At 41.7% G+C, this 25,092-nt stretch overlaps 1 protein-coding gene across 4 annotated transcripts in view; it reads right to left on the bottom strand.

Annotated features, from left to right (window-relative positions):
* Positions 1-25,092, bottom strand: part of RASA3 (RAS p21 protein activator 3) — a 183,625-nt gene that overhangs the window by 101,800 nt on the left and 56,733 nt on the right. For 3 of the 4 annotated variants that reach the window (XM_025193706.1, XM_025193708.1, XM_025193707.1), the window contains exon 4: positions 11,164-11,258. In XM_025193706.1, the coding sequence (XP_025049491.1) occupies positions 11,164-11,258 (95 nt within the window). Of the gene's footprint in view, positions 1-11,163; positions 11,259-14,156; positions 14,198-25,092 lie in introns of those variants that run through there. The other variant, XM_025193709.1, reaches the window with a different exon arrangement.

The following is a 25,092-nucleotide window of genomic DNA, read 5'->3' as shown; positions in this document are numbered from 1 at the left end:
ATCATTTACCTTTCACTGAAAACACTTTCACAGGAATTTTTGGAAAACGGTTAAATCCAAAGATATGTATAATCCAACAGTATCAGTTACTCCATACCTGGCCCTTCAAAAATTGTTTTAGGGTCTGCTAACTGTTACTAGCCGGATCCTGGTGGTTTTGAAGCCCTTCTGTACACCCATCTAGTCAGCCTGCCAGCCAGGGGCTGCTCCGCCCCAGTTCAATGTGCTGCGGAGGGGCTGGCTGGGACACATGGGTGCTACAATGTGGGACTAGCCCCGTTATCATCTACATGTGTGCTGCAGCGGCATAATTAACTCCGACGTTGGACAGTATTTGCGTCTGGAAGTACTATCCTATGGTGGAGTTAATTAGTTTACTGAGGCCTAATAGTGCTGCATTCATGAACGCCGTGTGTTCCTGGAGGCTGGGGGCACAGTGACCGCCCGCAGGCAGTGGCAGGGGCGTGGCGGTGGCAAGCAAGGAGCTCCTGCAGGCAGCAGTAGCAGTGCTGGCGGTGGGCCAAGCAGGGAGCTTCCGCAGGTGGACACAGCAGTGTCGGCAGCAGTCAGTGGTGATCAGGGACTGCCAGCAGACACCACCAGTGGTGTCGGCAGCAAGGGACGGGGAGGAGGGCAGTGAGTGGCGACCTCCCGCAGGTGCTGCTGGCAGCGTCAGCGGCGCTTTTTGCAGGGGGCGCATGTGCACCCATGTACACCCACTACACATCAGCATATGTATATGCTGATGGTTTACTGAGAAGCTAATTAGGCAACTCAGTAAAGCACACATGTAGATATGCCCAGTATGAGGGGAATCAAATTTATACTACCTTCCACCTCATTGGAAGGCAGCTTGTGGCCTCATGGTTATGGATTTCTGGACATGGCCATCTTCTTCTGCTCTTCTGAATCTAGGCCACTGTGCAGAAAGGCATATAAAATTCATGGGTCCAAAAGGAAGCAGCTTTGTAGCCCAGTGGTTAGGTGACTTAGCTAGAAGAGGGTGTTTTGGTTGGTGCTCTCAGGACTATTTCTGGGCTCTATCTGATGACTAATGTAAAATGCATGAATAGACCTAGGACCAAGGATCAGAATACAGTTTTTCTTCTTTTCCTAGACAAGTTTATTATGGCATACTTTAGCAAAATCAAATCCAGATTGTTGATGAAGGCAGGCCATGGAATCAGATACTGATGTCTGGTTGGTCTCCAAATATGTGAATTAAAAGATAAGAAAAATATGTTGCAATTACTAAGAAACTAGAAAAACATCTTCAAATGGCACAATGTTGATGTTCCTATTTCCTGTTTTTCTAAGGAGAGAGAAATAGTACCTCAATACAATTAGATCCTGCCAACTGTTAGCATTTCCTTTTAAATAATTTAAGTGGACTTTAGCCACTGTGTTTTCATTTACTTAGATGCAGCGTGTCTTTTACATGTAAAATTCAGGTTTTTAATTTTATTTTATTTTAAAAGAATGACAATTTTGAATCAAGAACAGGTACGCCGGACCACACTATGTTTGAGCATAGCTTGTAAAAAAAAACTGACAAACTTTATACCATGTCATTTTGTGCTTAAAAATTTGAGTGTAGTGTTCATATATGTAAACTTGAAAAGCGAGAAATCTTCCTACAATGTAGCTTTTAATCACTAACAGGTTCTATTTTTTCCAGTTCAAATATATAAGCTAATTATACTTAGTAAACAGTGTGGAGTTGACAGATACTTCTCATTTCTTCAAAACAACTAAAAGTGAGAAACCTAAAAAGCCACTATCTGTGAGATAAAGGGTCACACCCATTTATTTCCTGTGTTATGAAAAGTTAGCGGATATCAAGCTGGAAATAGCTTCTTTTACTAATTTCCGTATTGCCTGTGGTTATGACATGTTTCACTGGCACTCTGTAACTTGCCAGTGATTAACTGTACTCAACTCATCTCTTTGCTAGAAACATTTAAATAAAGTTGAGCAAAGTTAATTCATGCAGATGCTGGACAATGGGTATACTATGTCCTAAACTAGAATCAACTAACACAAAAGATCATTCTGTAGAGTTCATTTGAATGATAGACCCCTATGCCATTTTTTAAAAGATGTACTAGCTGTTGCCATCCTCAGTGCCCACTCCCCACAAGTACTCAGGTTTACAATGCACAGCACTTTAATTCAAAGCAGTCTAATTTGCACAAAAGAAATACTTCTACTTTGTAAAAACATATTGTTTTGTTTAAGAACAGCAGATGGAGATATAGTTATAGAACAGGTTACCACCCATCTAATATTATGCAGGTAGGGAGAAAAGAAATGTTATACAGTAATGTTAAAATGGCAGTCCACCTGAAAGTTAGGGATCTGTTTGTGTTTAATATTAGAGTTAATTTTGAAACTTGAGGGAAATTCCATACTCTACTGAAGTGACTCAGCCACTTTCATTCCCTCCCCCCTCACCTACCTGCCTCTCACCTACTGACCACCTCAATTTACATTTTAACTGACTGGTTTTCTTGCATATGTACTGGCCTCTGGCTGCTTTACAACTCCATCCAGGATGAGCACAGACCATCTGCAGATGCTTCCTCATCCTGACGAAGGGTTTGTCCCCAGAAGCTTGCTAAGAAAAATTCTTCCAACTATCTGAGTTGGTCTAATAAAAGATATTGGATTTATCCAAAGAACCTTGTCTGTCCCTATGTCTGTAGCACAGCTACAACCTACACCCCTGAATACTCTACTGAAATCGCAACAAAAACTCCTCCACTGACTTCTGGAGATGGTTCAGTTCATGACATCTGATGGCTGGTATACTAGTCTCAAAAGGGAAGATTGGGTTGGGTTTTTTTTCCTTTTGAGTTGGATTGAGTGCCTTGGGCAGAATTCCTTTTAAAAAAACAACCGTTATCGCAAAGCCACCCATGGTTCCCAAGTGTACATACTATTTTTTAGGTGTATTCACCATTCATATCTATAAATGTTTCATATTAACAGTGAACATGTGCATAAAAGCATCCATACCAGCTGGTACCTTGTACCCATCTGTTTCATATAACAAGAGCAAATCAGATATATATAAAAGCACTTTAATAGTTGGTTTAGAAAAGAGAGAGAGAGGAATTTAGGTGCTTCTTGTTATCAACAAATGAGTAGGACAAACATTATAGCACATTAGATTAAATGAGGTAGTTCATTCCCTCAGCACCATTGTTGCTATCTGGCCATTGACAAGTTGTGTTTTATTTTTAAAAAAATAAAAAGTAAATGGATAAATTTCACAGATAAGCAGGAGCTGTACTTGGCAGAAGAGAAAATGAGCAATTTTCAAGCTTTAAATCCAGTTTTCATGACAATGCTCTCTCTCAAGGATAGCTAGCTGTGTAAGAGCCAGGGCCATCCGACAAATTAGATGCAAGTTTTCTTTTCTTTTTTTCCCCTGCACATTTTGCAGACATTGCCCACAAAAGCAGGCAATGCCACATTTCACAATTTCTGCACAATCACGCTTGAGTGGAACCCTATTTATAGATACCACATAGGCCAGCATGTGCTGAAAAACAAAGCCATTAGTTGGAATTCATTTGATCTTCAAGGCCAAGTACTGACAGTCAAAAACCCTAAGGCTGAATCAATTCAATTTTTGCAGGTTAGTCTAAGATGCATAGATTGAACCAATGAGCAGGGTGAAGAGTCATTCACTTTTGATTCTTTAAATGCAGTCGCATGTCTGCAGTGGCTGAGGCCAGAAGCTGGGGGGCACTAGAACATACCTCCCTGCTCAGCTGGAGCAGACAGCTTGGGCCGAGGCTAGCTCACCCACCCTGTGAGGGGATTGTAGGGGACATGCAAAACATCCTGGGATGCCAGGGGACTGAGAGTTAACTTGAAACTGGAGGGGATCTGGGACAAAAGTTCAATAAACTGATTTAACTTAAATCAGTTAAGTCTAATACTACCTTCATCTAGGTTTATCTTAAACCAGTTTTGGCCATTTTGAAAGCAGCTGATGTGTACTGAACTTCTGCTGAGTTACAGATTTGAATTAGTTTCCGATCACTTATACCGGTTTATGCGCAATTTCTGTCCCTAGCCCAAATGTACCACCAATTAAGTGTGCAAATATGGTGTATGGCTACCAGACTTGAGCCATGTGAGGCACAATTGAACTATCCAGGGCTGAAGCTACAGTAGAACAATGAAGGTGAAAACTGCACACAAACAAAAATTGTTTACTTAATGTCTGGATGCACACTTGCATTGAGACTGTGGACTATGCAATAGCTCCGGGAACCTGTGTCATGCATTGACCCAAGCAAATGTTTAGATCAGTTCCTGCCAGTTAAACTTGCATATGTGGAAAAAGATTAAGTGTTTTTGAATTAATTAAGAGAAGAAATATTGTCCTCCTTCACTTAAGTGTTCAGATAAAGTACAGAGCACACAACATTGGGGGAACAGGGGAAGGAATGTACCGGGCTTCAAGGTAGGGGGAAACCAAGGACAGGACCCATGTACACATGCTTTCTTTCTAATGCAGGGTCTTTCTAATGAAGACCATGTCTTGCTGCCTGAGATTAACGTGAAGCCATGATTCTGGTAGGTGCTCTTCAGTTATGTTCTGTATAACACACCCTTGCAAAAGTATTCATACATTGCACGAGTTTTTACATATTCCCTTATTTTATACTTGATATAGTCTACAATTTGGGCCTTGTAAGATTCTAATACCATTTATAATTTTGCTTAAGGATTAAAAGCTTTGTTTCTCTCCATGCAGCAGGGACATGGATCCTCCAAGAGCTAACAGGCCTATCTCAATGGGAATATTTATCCTGCCAGCAGGTAGCTATAAAGGCAGCAAAGGGATGCATACCTGAGGCAGGACAGATGAAGACAGCAGTGAAGATGCAATGTCATGCCACAGCTGTCTTCATAGAAGACAAGGTTGGGCAAAGTCCAGTTCATGTGCCGGATCAGGTCCACAACAAACTATTTCCCAGCAGCCCCTGCTGATGCTGCTCTAGCCAGTCTCCACGGATACCCCCAAAGTGGTGGGGCTGTGACAGCATGGGGCCATGACAGCCCTGCACTCCCAGGGTCTCCATGGAGAGCAGATGGAGCAGCGCACATGGGAGCTATTCTGGTGCAGGGCCAGGACAGGGATTTTGTGGTGGTGATAGTGTGGGCTGGTGCAGGGACAGAGCTGTGGTCCACATGCCCCTACAACAAGCCTGGGTTCCACGGGCAGGGGCATGCAAGCAGCAGATCACTCTTGCCCTAGCTCCAGCCCCGCGCTTTCACTGCCACAAGATCCCAGCCCTGACCTTGGTCCTGGAGCAGCTCTCTACCAAGCCACGCACCCTGCCAGCACCACTTGGGCCAGTCTTCACAGAAACCCTAACAGTATTGAGCCGTCACAGTCCCACCGCTCCTAGAGTCCCCCTGGGGACCAACTGGAGTGGTGCCAGCAGGGGCTGCTGGGAAATGCAGTCCAGCCACTAGCCAGATTCACTATTTTGCCAGCCACTAGCCAGATTCACTATTATGGCAGCCCTGGCATAATACCTCAAAGCTCATGATGGGATTGTATAGCCTATGCCAGTACTTTTCAGCCTGTGGTCCACAGGCCCCTAGAGGTCTGCACACTATATCTAAGGGATGCACAAAAGATGACTATGATCAAAAGTATGCGAATGCGCACATTTACAATTCAAAGGGGCCCAGACCTCCATTCAAAATTTCCAGAGATCTGTGTTCAAAATTTTTTGGCAGTCTGCAAGCGAAAAAAGGTTGAAAACCACTGGCCTATGCTAAAACCTGTACTGGCCCATCCTTATGGATATTCCCACCTGAGCTAAGTCGGTTAGAGAAACTGTGTGTGTGTTTATATGTGCTTTGATCATACCTTCTGACTCCCACGTATCCATCAGTCCATGTTCTGATCTTATTAGCTAGAAAGTTAGAAGAGATGAACCAGAGGCAGAAAGGACTGATAAAGCCCTTTTTCTCTCCATGATGTGACATGTAGGCTGTACCACTAAGATGCACTCTCGTTATTTCCCAACCCTCATGATATGTATTAAGGCATTTGGCAGTGAAGTCCAGTACAGGTTTCCTTCACTTTATGTTGTATACACGTTCCTAGAAAACGGTGCATGACCTGAATGAGCATAAAGGAAACCCACTTTACAACATAACAAATAGGGATGTGTTCCAAGACCTTGACTGTACCCATTTCTACCACTTGTACAAGATAATTTTGGTACTCACCAACAACAGACAGTACACACAAGCACACGGCACTATCATAATGGGGATGGCAACTACAGAAATATATGCATCACAGACAACGAGCAAGGAGCACAGATCAACACAGGAGACTATATTTTGGTGCTTGTCACTCCCATAATGCACTGCACAAAGCAGCTGACTGCAGGTTTCCACCACACAGATTTCATAAGAGTGAATTTACCTGGCATATAACAAATTTTTGGTATAAAAAGGGTCATTGCATAAGAGCGAATTTGCACATACAGAACCTGCTTAAAGTGAGGGAAACCTGTATAATCCAACTGATATTTTTCTTTTCTTTTTAAAAAAAAGCCAAACAAGATACTGTGTTATCTTGCCCTGTTGTCATTAGCATACCTCACCATATCCTTTCCTTTCCTTTCCCATGTCAAGGTACTTAGCAGAATTCACAGATGCACTGAATCTGGCAGGGCCGTGCTGTGAGCACATCTGCTATGGCCTCAAACTTTCGGCTTCAGCCACTCACCCGTGTTCACGCCATGAGAGCAGGGTCCTCACTATATACTATGAATAAAATCAGAGAACCTGGTTTACTTGGGTACCCAACTTAAACTCTTGTTTGTGGTTGGTTTCTTTGCAAGTTAGCCATAAGATATTTCACTCTGGGTAACCAAAAGCATTAGCCTCTTCTGAAAACCTATGCCTGAGAACAGAGATTTAAGGTAACAAAGTTTTCTTCTCAGAAACTAGGTCTACTACTAAACACTATCTTAAAATTTAGTGCTTTTAGAGGAAAGAGCCTCTTTGCAAACAGGTATGCTAACCTAGTGCAGAGGTCTTTAAATCAAGTTCTCCAGGGGTTGGAGACCAAAGCCCTGAGGTAAATGGGGAAGTGGATGACCTGGAGGAATCACAGGCAGGAGAGGGCAACAGGAGAGACTCCCTCATTCTTCCTGAGAAAGTAGGGCAAATCAGCTAATTACCTTGGGTGTGTGTACATGAATGCACGCAGCCTGAGAAACAAGATGAAGAATTGGAAGTCCTTGCAGTCACAGAACTATGATGTGACAGTAATAATGCAGAGTTGGTGGGATAGCTTGCATTACTAGAGTGCTATAAAGTGGATAGAAAACTGGCTGGATCACTGGGTTCAAACGGTAATAATGGCTAGATGTCTAGTTGACAGTTGGTATCAAGTGGAGTGCCCCAGGGCTTATTCTTGGGGCCAGTTTTGTTCAATATCTTCATTAACAGCGTGGAGGATGGGAAGCAGGGCACCCTCAGCAAGTCTGAAAATGACAGCAAGCTGGGGGTAGTGGACATGCTGAAGGGTAGGGCTAGGATTCAGAGAGACCTGAACAAATTGGAGGATTGGACTAAAGAAATTTCATGAGGTCCAATAAGGGCAAGTGCTAAGTCCTGCACTTATTAAAGAACAATCCCATGCACCAGTACAGGCTGGGGACCAACTAGCTAAGCAGCAGACCTGCAGAAAAGGACCTGGTGTTACAGTGGACAATATGCTAAATATAATCCAAGGGCGTGCCCTTGTTGCAAAAAAAAAATAAAAAAATAACGGCATACTGGGCTGCATCTGTGGCAGCGTTGCCAGCAAATTGAGGGAAGTGATTTATTCCCCTCTATTTGGCACTTGTGAGGCTGCATCCAGACTACTGTGTTTAGTTTTGGGCCCCCCACTACAGAAAGGATGTGGACAAATTGAAGAGAGTCCAGCAGAGGGCAACAAACATCATGGTTAGGGGGCTGGGGCACATGACTTGAGAGAAGTTGAGGGAACTGGGCTTATTTAGCTTGGAGAGGAGAAAACCGAGGGAGGATTTAATAGCAACCTTCAACTAACAGAAGGGTGCTTTCAAAGAGAATGGAGCTAGACTGTTTTTACTGGTGGCAGATGACAGAACAAGGAGCAATGGTTTCAAGTTGCAGCAAGGGAAGTTCAAGATGTATAGTAGCACTAAGAGACTAGTGAAGCACTGCAACAGGTTACCCAGAGAGGTTATGGAATCTCCAACCTTAGAGGTTTTTAAGACATGGCTAGCCAAAGCCTTGATTGGGATCATTTAGTTGGGGATGGTCCTGCTTTGAGCAGGGGGTTGGGACTAGATGACCTCCTGAGGCTTCTTCCAACCCTCATTTTCTATCATCTATGATCTGCAACAAGGGAGTAGCATTAAGGCTGCTGACTGACAGATATAGGACTAGGGTTGGTACAGACATTCAAAAAGCACAAGACAATCAATCTAAGTTAAAAGCACAATTTTCTCTAGTGGTATAGTTTAGATCGGTAGTGAACAGAACACACATTTGCCTTTTGGTGGGGGGAGGGGACAAATCTTATGACTGGGTTTTGCCATTTTTAAACCAGTCTATATATGCCAAAAGTCTGTTCTGTTACAGGTACAGACCAGTTTCCAATCACTTATACTGGTAAAGGTGTAATGTCTTTTCCTGGTCTAGGATGTAGGAGTCCTTGGCGCACAGCCCAGTGCTTCATCCACTAGGTTATCTAGCCTGTGGAGCAACTACCAAAATGGTTATGTGCTAACTTGCACACTAAAGTGGCTTTTTTATTTTTTAGCATGCTTTACTGAATAAAACTACTAGTCACTTTAAGTTCCTCAGACTGTTTTAAGGAAGAGTGAAATTAAGGAAAATTGAACAGACATTTAAAACAGTTTCAGTTATTAACAAACATTCCTTCCTTCATCTCCTCCCTTCAAGTGAAACTAACTGCTGACACCTCCGAATATGCTAATATGACCTTGGCACCACCGCTCTCTTTTGTTGAAATACCTTCTCTGTAGTTGTTACAGAATATTTGCAAATTCCAATACAGTGGAAAAATAAAAGCTAAATAAAAACAAACCTTACATGAGAAGTTTAAGTAAATTTCTGAGTGATTATATACATTTATGCTAGCTGTAATATACTGTGATAGTATTTGCTGAGAACAGCACTGTTCACTTGCAGAGTCCAAAGTGTGTTGGGGACAATGTTCAGGTGCATATGGGAGAAAAACTAACTGGGAGATGCTCTTCCCCCTATTGTACGAAGCAAAGGGAAGAGTTGCTTGAGCTTCTAAAGGTGAAAGGAAAGTTAGATGACTGTGATTATGGAATGACAACATCTATGATCCTAAGGAAAAGAAGAAAGGGAAAAACAGAAAAATAATGGACTTAAAAGCAGAATGTAATAAACCAGGATAATTGGTGGGCAGGATTCCCATGAGAATAGTTGATTATTCCTTAAAGAGATGATACGAACTGTCCAGGAGCATGCTATCCAGATGTAAAGGAAGGATAGAAGATGTAGAAGGAGGCTGGTCTGGCTAAATGGAGAAGTCATTCATTACTTGGAGCTCAAGGAATCCTACAGAAAGTGGAAACCTGGCCATATTACTAAGGGCAAGCATAAGAGTATAGTAAGGGAGCACAGGAACAAAACCAGAAAGACCAAGGCACGAATTGAGATATAGTGCAATAAAGATGCAATACAGAGGCAAAAGTGTAATAAAAATAAGTGGAAGACCAAAGGAAAGTAGGTCCCATAGTGGAGAGGAGAAGCAAAGTTAAGACGACAACTGAAAAAAGTCAGAGAAATCTAACGTGTTTAGTAGCTTATTTACTTCTGTCTTCACAAATCAATCAATCAACCAACCAACCACCTACCAGATGATGGGCACAGTTAGCATGAAGGGGCATGGGAAAGACACTCAGATTAAAATAGGAAAAGAAGGTAGAGAAAGTACTTAGAAAAATGCTGAATGCTTTCAAAAATCAACAGAGCCTGATAAGACTTCTCCTGGAGTCAAGGAATTGCCTGAAGTAACTGCAGGACCACAGGGTCTTTCCCACCTTTGACAGCTCGTAGGGATCTGGTGAGCACCCAGAAGATTGGAGAAGGCCAAATAGAGTACACATCCCTAAAAAGGGGGGGGGGCGGGGGGAGGTTGATCTAGGGATTTACCGACTTATCAATCTAACTTGGATGCCTACAAAAATGCCATACCTATTTGTAAGCCCCTGAAAGATAACAAGATGGTAAAGAACAGCTGACAGATTTGTCAAGAGAAAGTTTAGCTTAACCAACCTGATTTCACCCTATGACAATGTGAGAGACATCGTGGACAGAGTCAGCAATAGTGATTTGTTATCCTCTATTGTTTACTCTATTAACTCAAGTGGTAGAGGTATGGGAAGTGGACCTGAAGATTCTTACTGTGCTGATGAGCTATATCGTGTGTCAGTGTGATGCCAGATTATAGAATGAGTCCCCTCCTCCATCCCTCTTAAAAAGAGAGAGAGAGAGAGAAGGAAAAAAAGTAGGATGTGATCATATGAAAAGACTGTCAATATACATAAGCATAATGGGCTGCATTCAGGCTGTGCTGGAAATCTTCATTCTGGCATTTCCTAATTTCCTATGTTGATTTTGCAACCTCTGTAACAGTATTTTAACATGTGTTTTCCAAACATAAAAACAATCTACAGTGGTAATTGTAAACATGATTTCCAAGTTGATGATGACCCTTTAAGACAGACCAGTTCCCTACAGGATTTTTCAAGTTACTTGCCATTTTGCAGACTAGCATCCTAGCTCATAGTTCTACTGTAGTTTACATAAATTTAACTACAAGGTAAATTGCAAAACTACAGGGGCAAATCCTAGCTCCACTAACTCCAATGGAACAGGATTTCATCTTATTCTCCTCAATTCCAACATATATAAAAAAAAGGGACACACACAATCGAAAAGTCAATTAAATCACAACTGTAGTCACTGACAAGTTTTCCATAAGATACCCCTATCCTATAGCCACACTGTTACATTTACTCTAGTTATCACGCACTTCAAAGTGCCATTACAAAAATCCCTTTGTCAAGGTAATCTCACCTGAACTTCTGAATCAGCATCAACATGTTGTAGTTGAAACCAGGTGTCTCTATTATGGTACTTCTGCAGATCTTCCTTCTGTATAGCTACTTTTCCTGGAAATAAAACACATTTGAAGCAAGTTTAAGTAAAGCTATAGTTCCACCAAGACAAAGCATAAAAAGATTTCAGTTAAAAACAGTTTATCAAGCCAGTGATCTAAGAATTATTCTCAGCAATCAAGACTTCAGAGCTAGCAAAGGACTGTTTAGCACAGAGGCCTTTACATAATGCATAATCCTTTCTGGTGAGAGGTTTTTTCCACTTCATATAATGAAAGACTAACATTCCTTGCTGCATACTCAGTTGAACTAACCATCTAGAGTACTGTATAGCATGAAACTGTTTATAACTGGGCATAGAGTAAAACAGCATCATTAATACAGGCAGTCCTTGACTTACAACGTTTCGAGTTACAACGTTTCGCACTTACAACATTTATAAATTGACACCCTGTTTCAACTTCATAACATCAGTTTCAACTTACAACATTTGATACGATGCGACGCCACACCAGTGAACAAGTTTGCTGCGTCACTCATCTCCCTGGAAAACATCTGTCCTAACTTGCTTGGACACTTTCTTTCAGAAAGCAGACAAGACTCCAGAAAAACCTGCAGCCAAGACTCCTGAGAAGACTCTAGCCAAGAGCCCTTCAAAAAGTCCAAAGTCACCTCAAAGAAGTCCTTCCAAATCAATGATTGCTATTTACGATATAAATACATTAATGTAGCTATATTACTTATCTGTAATTGATCAAGTACAAAATTCTGGGGCATTTTTGGTGAAAATAAGGTATCAGGCCTTGGTTCAGGAACCAATCCCCCATTTGTAACATTGTTTTTTTTATGAGAAAATTGGTTCCAAGTTACAACGTTTTGACTTAAGACGTGGTTTTCAGGAACCAATTGTGTCGTAAGTCCAACGACTACCTGTACTTAGACATGACACTACAGCAGTGATGGGCAAAATGTGGCCCACGGGCCGGATGCATTCCACCGGGCCCTTCTATCCAGCCCACAGGGCCCCTAAAAAATTTAGAAAATTTATAGTTATCTGCCCCTGGCTGCCCATCATGTGGCCCTCGATGGCTTGCCAAAACTCAGTACACAGCCCTCCACCTGAAATAAATGCCCACCCCTGCACTACAGTAAGCATCTTGAACTTTGGAAACAAAAGCATTTTCCTGACCCTGTCTTTAAGGACAGAACACTTCAAAAGTCTTAATGGGAAGTTCCCAGGGTTATGGCAGGATACTAGTCAGACAAGCAAATACAGGCAAGACATTCATTTTATTTTATTTCATTTCTGTATAAGTAGCATTTTACAATTACTGCAAATGACATCAGCTCAGGGCTTCTGGATTTTAATCCCAAATAAAATATATCACACACAAAACTCCTTGCCTCTCTGTTAGGTTGTGAGATTCCAGGGCAGTCAACAAGAGGTCGGCTTGAGACCTGGGGAAAGGAAAGTGCTCCTACACCTGAGTTTTCCTAAGAGAGGGAGTTGCTTGGGTGCAGGTTGTAACCAACTCTATCCGAAGAATCAGAACTTGTGTGCAGTCTGTAAACAAACAAGCTTCCAGTAACAAGCTGACCAGGCACCCAAATCTGCCAACGTTTAGCAAAGGGTCACTGATGTATTTTGACAGTACACAAAACTAAAAGCATAGACAGAAAACATTGATACAACAGGGGAAAAACCAAAACAATACACCTAGGTGGCTTTTTGAGCTGACACAGATTTATTTCCAGAAAACTTGAAACTACTTAACTCCTTACAGCAGTTTTATCATTCATACAATGAAATATCCAGAGGTCAGTCCTCTTAGCCTCATTCAGACCCTCCCACGCAGACCCCCATTTGCTGACTGCTCCCATTGGCTGTGGAAACTGCTCCCATCGTTGTCTCCACTAATCTGCTTCTGATCACAAGTTCCACCCCTTTCAGACTCAGCTTCCAAAGTGCCTTGGCCTTTTCCTGGCCACCTCCCAGGACCCTGCCTCTGGCTGGCAACCCATAATTCTATGGGGTCTCGGACATGCCCACAAATCTGGTTCCCTCTGTCCCTAGCTTATAGCGTACTTTTCCTGTCCTCTGGAAGACCCATCTTCCAGCTGAATATCAAACTAAAGATTAACCTAAAAGATTCATTACTGGCGCCTTCCTTACTGGATATCCAGAGTTAATGGCTCAAACTTGCAAGGGGGGAGGGAAGGAAGATCAAATAATTAAATTTACACAGACCTACTGTGTAAAATGGCAGAGAGACTAAGGAGAGCTTTTGGATTGTTTATAGGAAACAGACAAATCACGCTGTTGAGAATGTATATGGTAAAGAAATTATGGATGTGAATTTTGAAGCTTTCCATTTTTATGGTCAAACCATATGGAGCATCCTGACCCACTCATTTATATAATAAACATGCTCAAACATATTAACATGTAACCTTCACAAAAGTGTTTAAATCCCAATCTGAAATGGTTCGCCTTCTCTATCTGTTCTTACTGTTATTCTTATTTCTCTAATCCACTGCAGAACAATTATTTTACAATCAATGTATCTGGCAGGTTTTCACTGGTCAGTTCCATTCATACTCACCTTTATTTCATGAACTTGCCCACAGAAAACTCTTGGACAATTTAGGTCATACTGGAACATTAACAGCACAGATGCTGACTCAAAGGCTCTTCATTTACACCAGCCCTGACTGTGCATCAGAGTTTCATCCGTTTCTAGTGAGCGCTACAAGGGCCAGTTTTCACAGATCCAATGCACAACTGGGGACCTTAGTAAAATATGCAACTACAGTGGTTGGCAATATTTTTGGACAGTGCATCCAAGCACCATGAGGGTCAGCACAGAGGCACAACTGTTCTGACCAGTAAGCTCTTTGAGCAGTAGTGTGCTCTATACACAAATACCATTCTTATTAATGAGCTGAACTTACTGAAGAGGCTGGCTGTAGTCCGGTGATTTTCACTAATCCATTTAGAAGACAAATCTAGTGGATAAAGTGATAAGGGGTTTAAGGAGCAGCCTCCACCTTTTACTGTTTCAAAATTCTATAGAAATGTAACAACACTATCAACTGGGCCTTACTTGGGTTTGTTGTTTCTCATCAAACAGTTGTTTGCATAACAGCATCCTGCAGTACTTTGTTTGCAAATCTTTACTCCCTGCAGTCAATATAGTTGACTTTATTGCAGGGCTCTCACAACTGGTGCAATCTGGCTAGGTACTTCTGTGTACAGTCACCAGGTGCCAGTTGACCTAAACAGCTGGGTCCAACCTGTCTCAAAGCCAGCTGCATCTGCATAGCAATTTAGTCTCCAAGTCTACCTCTGGGACTCAAGGGCACATTCTTCCCAGGCTCATACCTTCCTTGGGATGTGGGCTGCTGCCATTCAACTGCCTTATACCCTGAAACCAGTGTCTGAGGCGTCTTTGGCTCCCCAGTCACAACTGTTCCCTCTGAGTTTCTCATTTCATTCCCAGAATGGGCAGCCAGGTAGAAAAACAAGAAATGCAGGCTTAGCAAAGGAATTTGACAATCCTAACTTTATCTTAGAACTCACAAGAATTTTCTATCTTTGTATGCAAAAAAATATTTGCCTCAGTCTTAGACCTGGTTATTAGGGCAGGCTGATGGGTTGAAAGCATCCTAATCTGAGCTCACACCTCTCAAGACTCTAAGGTTTGCTGGCATTTGAGGCTCCAACACAATCACCTGCAAGCCCTTCTTGCATTTGACAATGGCTGCCTGCTTCCCCCAGCATAGAGGAGGACACTGTCCTTGGGAACAAGCTATCCACTTCTGAATCCTGCAATCCTGACAGAAAGGATACCATCCTCCAGTCATGCTCACCCTTTTTCTCTCTGCAGGTCTCCATTTAGAAAGGAAGTTATTTCATGGGAGTGAGCTGACAGAGACAGTGACTGACCCTCAGGATGGTAGCCTTGATGGCTCTTGGTTCCTTATCAAGGTGGTATTACAATATTGCTACTCCTGAGAGCAGGAATTCATCAGGCAACCCTCAAAAAAGGTGATTAGGTTTACCTACTAATGTCTATAAGTGTCAATAATGTGAACAGACGGTTTACTAAGTACTACACATGCTAAAATGATACAAGTTCCTTAATGCATACATTTTGGCTCTAGGACCCCTCAAAAGTTGCTAGAGCTAGCAACAAATCTGCTAAACTGGCAACACTGGCCAATCACTTTTCCCAGGCAGGCAGTTGCCTGGAAAGCAGAAGTCTTTGGGCAAGTCCAGGCTTGTATATTCAGCCTCCTACATTTGAAACGCCAATGCAGAGTTTATTATGCAGACATAACCCAATCCATCACAGCCACCTTCTGCTTTAAATAACTGTTAGGTGACTAAGGGACTAGGCAGTAGTATGGGAATTATTGCTCAGTTTAGGATTCTAATTTGCCAGTTTCTGGAAAGCCTAATTTATAATGGATACACCTTAATTGCTATGGCTATGTCAGTCTACAACATTACTAAGTATCATGTTAAGAGCCCTATTTTCATTTTAATTTAAATAGTTATTCTACAAAAATTATAATGCTATAAACATTTATTGCTCCTAAACTGGGTGAAGTTAGCAACATTACCAGGGCATTTTTGCACATCAATTTCTGCCAGCATCAACTGCAGCACAGTTACATTACTTGTGGCAAGTGCTAGGACCGAGAAACACTTGTAATAAGCCCAAAGAATCTTAAGCAATTGCATCATCTCTCAACATGGAGTCAGAGAATACAATAGCAAAAGCCTTTTTGGAACACAGTAGAAAAAGTATCTCTCTTCTTTTTATTTACAGAAATGAATGAAATGATATAACTACAAAGCTTTCTATCGGATAAAGTCATACCCCTCCTATAAAATAAACCACTGCTCAGCCACCCAAAATGCTAATTAATTAAAGCAGGTATTTATCCCAAACAATGCCCATTAGCACAGACATAGAATGCAAAAAAGGGCACATGAGTGCTGGGCAGGCTGAACCCCTGCACCACCACATTGCTTCTGAGTTCAATATACGTGTGAAGCTTCCTTGGATCTTCATCTCCTGGTTACTGAGACAGGAGATGGAAGGTACATTTTGTTTAAATATGACAGCATAGCAAAAATATTAGAAATGGCTATTACAAAAAACTGCTTTCTTGCTGTTTTATTGAAGTGTCCCCTGGAAAAATTTTTGATAAGCTACTAAAGCTAGTTCTTTCATTTGTCATGGTAAAAAAGAAAGAAAGAAAGAAAAAAGCCTGTCTCCCCAATTTCTATGGCACAGTACTTAATGACCTCATTTTCTTGTTGCAACTCAACAGTTCTTTAAGATAACTTGCAATGTGTATAAACTTACCCAACAAGCTTTATAAAGCTGAAGTTCAGGCTGCTGATTACAGAGCCTGATGTCCCCAATAACATCTGTGGACACACAGAAAATGACAGTTTGTCAGGGAGGAACAGAGGCCCTCTCTGCATTTCCCAGTTCTTCCTGGCAGCCCAATAGAGCAAACTTAAGGCTTCTTCAGTTGTATGAAAGAAAACATTATGTAACTGTAATACAGTACCATAATGCAGCTTCTTTAAAAAGTTAAAAGAAGGGTTCTTTTAGATGAAAGAATAAGAGTTGGCAAAAAGTGCTCTGGATGAACGGGATGCAGAACTTATCAGTGTGCGTCTTTTTACATCCATCTCGCACATACACATCCCTTGCTACTACCACATTCCTCCAGCCACATAACCATAATCTTAACTCTTGCCTGTCCCTAGACTTCCAACACTTCCTTTGTCAAAACAAGTGTGGATATATCAAAACTGCAGAGTAGCTGGGTCCAAGCTCCTCAGCATACATGCCTGGATTTGCAAAACCTGTACATGAATGTGTGCAAAGCAGCCATGTCTGTCCCAGGCCTACCATACAATCATTAGTGCTGCTACTATGAAAGTTGGGTGTTAGAATTTCTGACACCAATCAGGGCTCTAAGTGCTTCACTAACTCTAGGAATGGTTTTGTGTGGCAAGGTGTGTTGGAAATAAAAAGTGTCTATCCTTTCTCAACCCTGTGCATATGGTCCAGTACATTAAAGCTGAGACACAGGCTGGTACTGAACATTCCTCACTTCTGTCCATTCCAGCTGGTATCTCACCACGGATCCAGCATGGAGGTGGATGAACTATTCCTGAAAGTGTTCCTGTTCTTATCCTGAAATTCTATGGGAGTACTGTGAACAGGGAATAGCTGCCCATTCCAGATCACAGGTCATCCAGATCCTAGTGGCTGCAGGGTGGGAGAGCACAGAACAGAGTCCCAAGCACTAGAGATGGAGCGGGATCTGGGGACTGCAGCCTGCTTCCATCGTGTTGGGCAGCCACTCTAACTCCCTTTGCTGCTCTCCCTCTCGCTCCTTCATTCTCTGGTCATGCTTGAAACACTATGCAACCACATTCTGCTCCCTCTTGATTTTCCCTCTCCACATCTGCTCCTGTTCCTCCTCTCTGGCATTCAGGTTCTGGTTTGACCATTGTCTGAAACCACCGCATTCCAAGTGGCAGATCTCTCTTTGCCCTGCTGGATTACGATCCTCTCTCCAAGGACCATGCTGCGGATAGTTGCCTCAGTTTTGCAAAGATGGTAGATCCTGTCAGGGAAATGAAAGAGGTCATGGAAAAAAAGCACATCCTTTTTTGCCACATTAAGCACTACGGCAAAGCCAAAGATCGATATGTTTACCTGCTGCATGTGCCTGTATTTCCTCTCTATACATTAGCTTGTGCAGCTGCTCTTCTAGCCAGGTTACCAGTTCACAGACGCACCAGGGTAGGAGATTTCAGAATTAATGCTTTTAAAAGCATTAAAGATTTTTGTTCTTAAGTTTGTTGGAAAAGGAGGATTTAGGACCAAACCAGACCTGCTCCCAGAATTTTAGAAATCTGGATTTAGACATCATTTTAGACCAGGGAAACCTTTACAAGATTGTTGAGAGACCTGACTGGAACACAGTGCTACTTTTCCAGGTTATAGGGACTCCCATAATTATCTGTGCAAAGAGACTTTTGACACCTTCTGGCTGAACAACATACCAAAGAATGGGGGAGTTTTGTTAGATACAAGAGTGGCTCCTGGAAATTTGTGCTGCTTAAGAATCTCATGGTATATCTTGCATTTCCCATATGTGAAAAATCCTCAAGCTTCACCAGACAGAAGCAGTAGAAAATTTGGGGGAACAGTGATGAGATGTAAATTAGTGTGCAGAGGTTTAATGACACTAGAACTAGTTTCTCCCTGCTCCTGCACAAAATACAACAGACAGCACCAGGAAGCTTGTTACTGCTACTGCCAACCAAAAGCATAACTGTATGCTCACTGATAGGACAGAGTAGAGAGCAGCATGTGTTGAAATATGCTCTCATGCTGGCTAATTCTGTAATACTAATTTTGATTCATATGTATATAACCACTTTAAATGTATTAGGAATAAATCTCTAATTGAACATTTAAGTCCCCTCCCCCACAAACCTCACCCCCAACTTAGAATCCACCCACGGAATTGGACTGCAGCAGAGAAGAGATGACCAGGGAAATGGCCTTGCATTCACCTTCAATTTCTAAAGCTGCTCCCATCACACACAACAGCCTTTAAAACCATAATTTTATTGGACAGGAGCCAGAAGTCTCTGCTACTTTATGCTGCAGCTTCCCCCATAACAAGGATGTTCGCAGCCGCTTACTCAGCTGCAGATCAGGCACTACATCCTTTCCTGGCTATTTCATGAAGTATAGTCTCAAATGTTCCCTAATCCATCCAACTAAATGGCTTGCTCCAGGACAAATTCCACACCAAGACTTGTCTGTACAAGAGACTTCCTACACAACTCAGCAACCAGAGTCTCCCTCTAGTGCCATCCTCAGCTCAGCTCCTCTATCTCCAGTCTGGAAAAATTAGACCTTTTTTTTCTCCAAAGCCTGTCATGAAGAATTGAGGCCTCTGTACTTGTTGAGATCATGAGCATCCAAACTACTGGTAGTGACAGCAGGTAGACAGGTTCTTTGCAGTTGCCTTTTTTCCTTCTTTGCATTTCATGCTTTTGAAATGTTTCATGATGATGATGAAACAAGTGCTGCCACACTCATATGTTGGAAGCATGAGGGCAAGAAAGCCAGCAACAGGTAGAATGGTCAATATCAATAAGACTTTGGGCATCCAAAGGAGTAAGGGCATTCATAGACGATGTGGTCAGCCATCTGAGCTTGAGCACCAGAGGCCCAGTCAGTCAGAGTCATTGGAGAAGCCCCAAGAGTGTGTGCTCACTTTAAACCATCCAATGCCTGTTCTGAGATGGTTAAGAGCAGTCCAGGCCCTGCAGAGCAGCTGCCAGCCTGAGGAGTGGAAGCTGGTGTTGGGGATGAAGTTCTTTAGCCAGTTCTTGTGCAGCATACTTCCTGCTCCACTGATGGGAGGCCCATCCTGTGGGTGACATGTCATCTGCAGATTCAGTGAGCTTACTGGCCTGAGTGGAGAACATATTCCAAGATTTCAGGTGATAGTTGATTTTCTTGCTTGAGGCTACTAGGCTGGAGTGCAGAGAATGGTTTGGATCTTCGGCTTTGAGGCTTAGGGTCAGGGTAGCAGTTTGTCTCCAGTTGTCAGAGGTGGGAATGCCTGAAAGGACTGGTAGGCAGTCAACTGGAGTTGGCATAAAGCATCCAGTGATGGTCCTCATTACTCTGTTAAGGATGGAATCCACTATTTGAGTGTGTGCGCTCCAGCCCCATACTGGTGCACGATACTCAGCAGGAGCATATGCAAGTGCCAAAGAGGAAGTGTGAAGTGTTTGGAAACCCTGCACCCCAGATGGTGCCAACAAGGTGAGGGATAAGAGCTCCTCTACTATTAACCTTACTCTGGACCCTGACATTTTTCATATACTCCCAAGAATGAGCAGATTTATATAAACTTCTGTCAGCCTCTTCAAGAGGACATTATACAGAGGCTGATACAAGATGATGCATGGCTGCATTCACACCAAATGTTAACCAGAACTCAGGTGCAAGCATTTTGCTGGTTAGCAGGATGCTCTACAGGTATATTCTAAGCTTGTCTGACTAACATGATCTGAGTAATGCTGACACCCTGACTGAATGAACTAAGCAGGTGTATGAAACTGGCACAGTACAGTAACCCTAACATTCACACCTACTAATGTTAGGCTGTTTGCTAAAGAGCATGTTCAAAAGTGTAAGATGAAAGGCAGAGTTATGGTTCTGATATGTAATCTGTAAATCAAAGCAGGAACCTGTGGGTAGAGAAGAGGGTAAGTATTGTTACAAGGTTGGCTTTTTCATCCTCCTGCTTTCTGGATATGTAATAGTACATAAAACATTTAGGTTGTGTTTCATCTAGGAAGCACACATTTCAGAGTTCAAACGGAATCAAATAGACCATACAAAGTTATCTCGGACAAATTCTATTTTATGAAATTGTTTCTCAAGGCTTGTTTTCATGCAATGCAGTCATCTGTTCCCTTAATTTGTATAGTCACGGCTTGCCGCTTCCTACAAGTTATGATGACATCTGTCCAAAGTATGAGAAAGTTGTCTTTAGCTATAGACCTCGATTTCTCCTAATATAGATTCACTGCTCTTGATAGAAGTGTTGATTTAAGTCTGGGATTTCCATTTTTATCTTCCTTCTAGCCAAGGCAAGAGTGAGTGTATATCAAACAGAACTCAAATGTCACAGTGACATCTCAAAATAAGGAATACATTTGCTTCCTCAGTACTATTCTATATCAGTCCTATAGTTTCACATCTTCTCGGTTTTGGAAGCATACACATGAGAAAAGTCCAAGTACTTCAAACTTGCCAACACCAAGTACTTTCCATTTCAAGAAGGAAGAGAAGAACTGAGTTTGTTTGTTCCAGGAGACTGAACAAAATTTCCCATTAATTATGTCATCTGTTTAGAGCAGCAGATTCAGATTAGAATAAACCAAAATCAGAGGTAACAAAGACAAATGTGTTTCTAATTGGCTTTAGTTTGCCACAGTTCGTCCATGAGGAAGCAGTGGAAAGTAACATGAAGAGAAGGGTGCAACCTGCCAGAACTGTGATGCAGAAGCAGTGCATTTTACCTACATACCTCAAAGCCAGCTTTGCAGACACCACACAGACTGAAATTGCAATCAGTGGGATCTTGCATAGTAGGGAACCATGTATGAGGTCAAACTCCATGAGTCTCTTGTCTCACCACTTAAACAGTTTAGGAGATGGTTGTTTTGGACCCATCAAGGACCACCTTCTCACATACACCCCCAGTATACCAACCTAATCTTCCAATCAGTTACATAATGTAGTGACAATATTTTAAAAGGTTTAAGAGCTCCTTTTTCACACACAAAAAGACAAGGATTTCCCCCCAAGTGTGAAGTCACTCCTCTACCCCAGAACTCCAAAATAAGCAGGATTTTGTTATATCCAAGTTCCCCTTGGTGTATGGAGAAATATACACAACCCCCTCCCCAGACGGACATGAACACAAACATGTGCTTAAAATAGAAGTTCTCATGCCAGAGTTATGGGAATAAATTTCCAAAATAAATACAGTCTTGCAATTACTATTTCCTGCCACATTTGTGATTTAAGTAGAGAATAATTCATGTAACCAATACTCAGTATAAGCTATGCTTTTAGTGTAATGCTAAATGAACTGAGGTGGCATGTTTCCTGTTTTTGTGTGATCTATATACTCAAGGTCACAGACTTGCATCCTGAGCTGTATATTACAAGCCCGTGGGAATACCGGCCTGGGGCCTACAGTGGAGATGGTTCTTGTCGGTTACTCTTTTAGGTACTGGATTAATTTAAAGAAAAAGCCTTCCTCTACAAAGTATTGGCATGACCTGCCCCCTCTATTTTTTTTAATGGTCTCTCATTTAATACTTCCACCAAGTATTAACCAAAACTAAAACAGGAATACCCAAACAGTTTCAAATCTAATCAACACATGCATTTTCATAGTTGCTATCTATAATAATATCACTGTATCATTACTCTTGCCTTCTGCTACTTGTACCCACCCAGACACACCATGTTTGCCTAATACAAAGGAGGTGCATTGAGTATCAATGATTTTCCAAATTGGCCCTCTGAATCCCTTTCAGATTCAAAATGGTAGATGACTATTGTATTTCTTACAGGTACCATATCTGGTTTTCTGTGCTCACCACTGATCCGATTCATTTGGAGCATAATTAACAGGGCTAGGAAGAGAAAAAACACATTATTTTATTTTAAGCAAAGAATAGTTAAGCTGGTTTTTCTCTCACAAAACAATGAAGCCTAATGAGATTGGTACTAGGTTTTATTAGTACTAGTAACTTTTCTACTGAAAGCCTCTCACTATGTTTTAAAACCAGTAAATACTGATAGAATAACACTATGGAAGGCAAAGCAAGAATGTGTGAAAGCTAAGAACAGTTTAACAGTCATTTATTACCCAGAAAGTGGGCAATAGAAAATGGGCATGCACATGTACTCTCTTTATGTTTCAGACTAATTAGGCCCAGCATTTCTATTATATGTTTGCATTCCACACTGCTTCCAAGGAACAGTTGTCCACAGCTTTATCATCAGTTCAGCTAATAAAATACTAAATGACTTAGCAAGTTAACTTTAGGAAAATGCCAATGAAGCAATGAAACATGCAAAACCACAGATGTATTTATCTGTACAATCCTTTCATCCGCCAATGCAAACCCCCCCCCCCCCGAAACAAACGAAAAAAACCAACCTTTGTTACACACTAAAAGTTTATCCGCTACATAAATGTGTATCTTTCTGGGTTTATTTTTTTGTTGAGAGGCTTAAACAAAGAGGAAAAAAATATTGTCTAAAGTATTTTTTTTGCTAACTCAGGGCTTTATATTTTCTATTTTCTACACACTATGGGAACATAACACTTCTACCTTGAATGCTGGAGAATTTGCTGTTGCAACTGATCACAAGAAAAAAAAAAATTTCATATCTGAAGAAGCAAATACTTATTCAAAGCTATAGTCACTCCAACCCAAATAAATATTATAATATAACAATGCCCCATAAACACTAAATTATTATTAAAAACAAATGTTACCAGCCTAACACCTAACATAGCCTTAAACCTAAAAAAATGTAAATCCAACAGAAGTCTTTTATTTATTTATTTTATATATATATATGGGACATGAAACAAGTAGTTACATTCATGAACTCGGTACACAAGGTCTTTGAATCAGGCTCTAGAAAAGTCAATGTAGAACAAAGCAATCAACAGGAAATAAAATGCAGCATTAAAGTTAAAATGTAACATCTACAGAAGTAAGATTTCAAAGCTATGGTTCCCTCAACACAAACACAGCAAGTTTGTAGATCTCAATGAGGAATATATGCTTTGCTAAAAAGTTTGTTGTGGGGAAAGAATACAAGAGAAAGTGAAAATATACTGTAAAAACACAATACATTTAACGTTTAATTCTTGTTGAGTGACGTTACCTAGCTATCAGTCTGCCTCTTTCTAGTATCTTTACTTCCAGATGCAGATTTATCAATTTTTTCTATAAAAAGGTGAGATACCTCAACTTCACAGCTGGTTGGTTTTTTTTAATCTTACATGCAAACAAGTTGAGGAACTGAATTATGGTTCCTTTACACCTCTAAACTTTCTTGTATAAGTAGCATTTTTTGTTGCTATATGTTAATAGAAAGTATTTAACTGTGCAAAGACATGATTTTGTGAACGCTGGAACTTGGATAATGTGCTATTTTGTTAATTTAAGAGTGGAGAAACAAAAATAAAAACTACCCACAAAGCTCCAGGGGAGACTGAAGCTACTACTAGCGGGGACTGCCAGTGCCTCCCTTTGGGATGGCCGAGTGCTGCGCATTCTTAAATCTGCAGTTGTCCAGCTCCTACTCAAGCCAACATGACTTGACGCTGACTCCCCAGCCAATTACTGCCTAGTCTTCAACCTCCCCTTCTTGGGGAATGAATGGCTATCCAACAGCTCCAGCCTCCAGCCACTGGAATCCTGGACCCATGTAAGTTTGATGTTTATCCTGGATATAGCACTGAAACTGCAGTTGAGAGATGATCTTCACTTGGAGATTAACAGGGGATCTCACCAAATCTTTCAGCGGTCTTTGATACACTTGACCCTGAGATGCTGTTAAAGCATTTACATGGCCTAGTAGGTATTCATGGGACAGCTCTATATTGGTTCTGCTCTTTGTAGTAGGGAAGGTCCCAAAGCATGGCACCTGACATGCCCTTAGGACCTTTCTTGTGAGGCTCCCCCTGGGCTTGATCTTCTAGCTCTTCTTAGTCAACATATTTGATGCTACTATGAGGGACTGCAGAGATTTGAAGTGAGGTATCATCAGGGTGCTGATGACACCCATCTCTACCTCTCTCTCATCTGACCATGACCTTGCAGTCATGGGTCCTTCCCCAATGCCTGGCTGAAGTTGGACTAAATGTGCATGAACCAGTTAAAACTGAATCCAGACAAGGCAGGTGCAGTGTTGGGTAAACTGCTCAACTCTGAAGGGACTGAGACCTCCATCACTGATGGGCCTTCGTCTCCCCTTGCCATTCAAGTTTGCAGCCTGGGAGGTGCTCCTAGATCCTCTGCTACACCCGGATTTTCAGGTGGTAGCAGTGGCTAGATGCGCCTTTCACCAACTCCATCTGGCGAGAAGCTATGGAGAAGCCGTGACCCTTTATTTCCAATTCAGATCTGGACACCATCCTCCATGACTTCAATCTCAAGGCTAATCATTGCAATGCACTCTCAGTGGAACTGCCCCTGAAGACCGTCTAGAAACTGAAG

This window comes from Alligator sinensis, unplaced genomic scaffold (assembly GCF_000455745.1).
Source record: "Alligator sinensis unplaced genomic scaffold, ASM45574v1 scaffold474_1, whole genome shotgun sequence".
NCBI classification, from domain to species: Eukaryota; Metazoa; Chordata; order Crocodylia; family Alligatoridae; genus Alligator; species Alligator sinensis.
The sequence above is the reverse complement of the archived record's forward strand: the minus strand, read 5'-3'. Positions and strand labels throughout refer to the sequence as shown.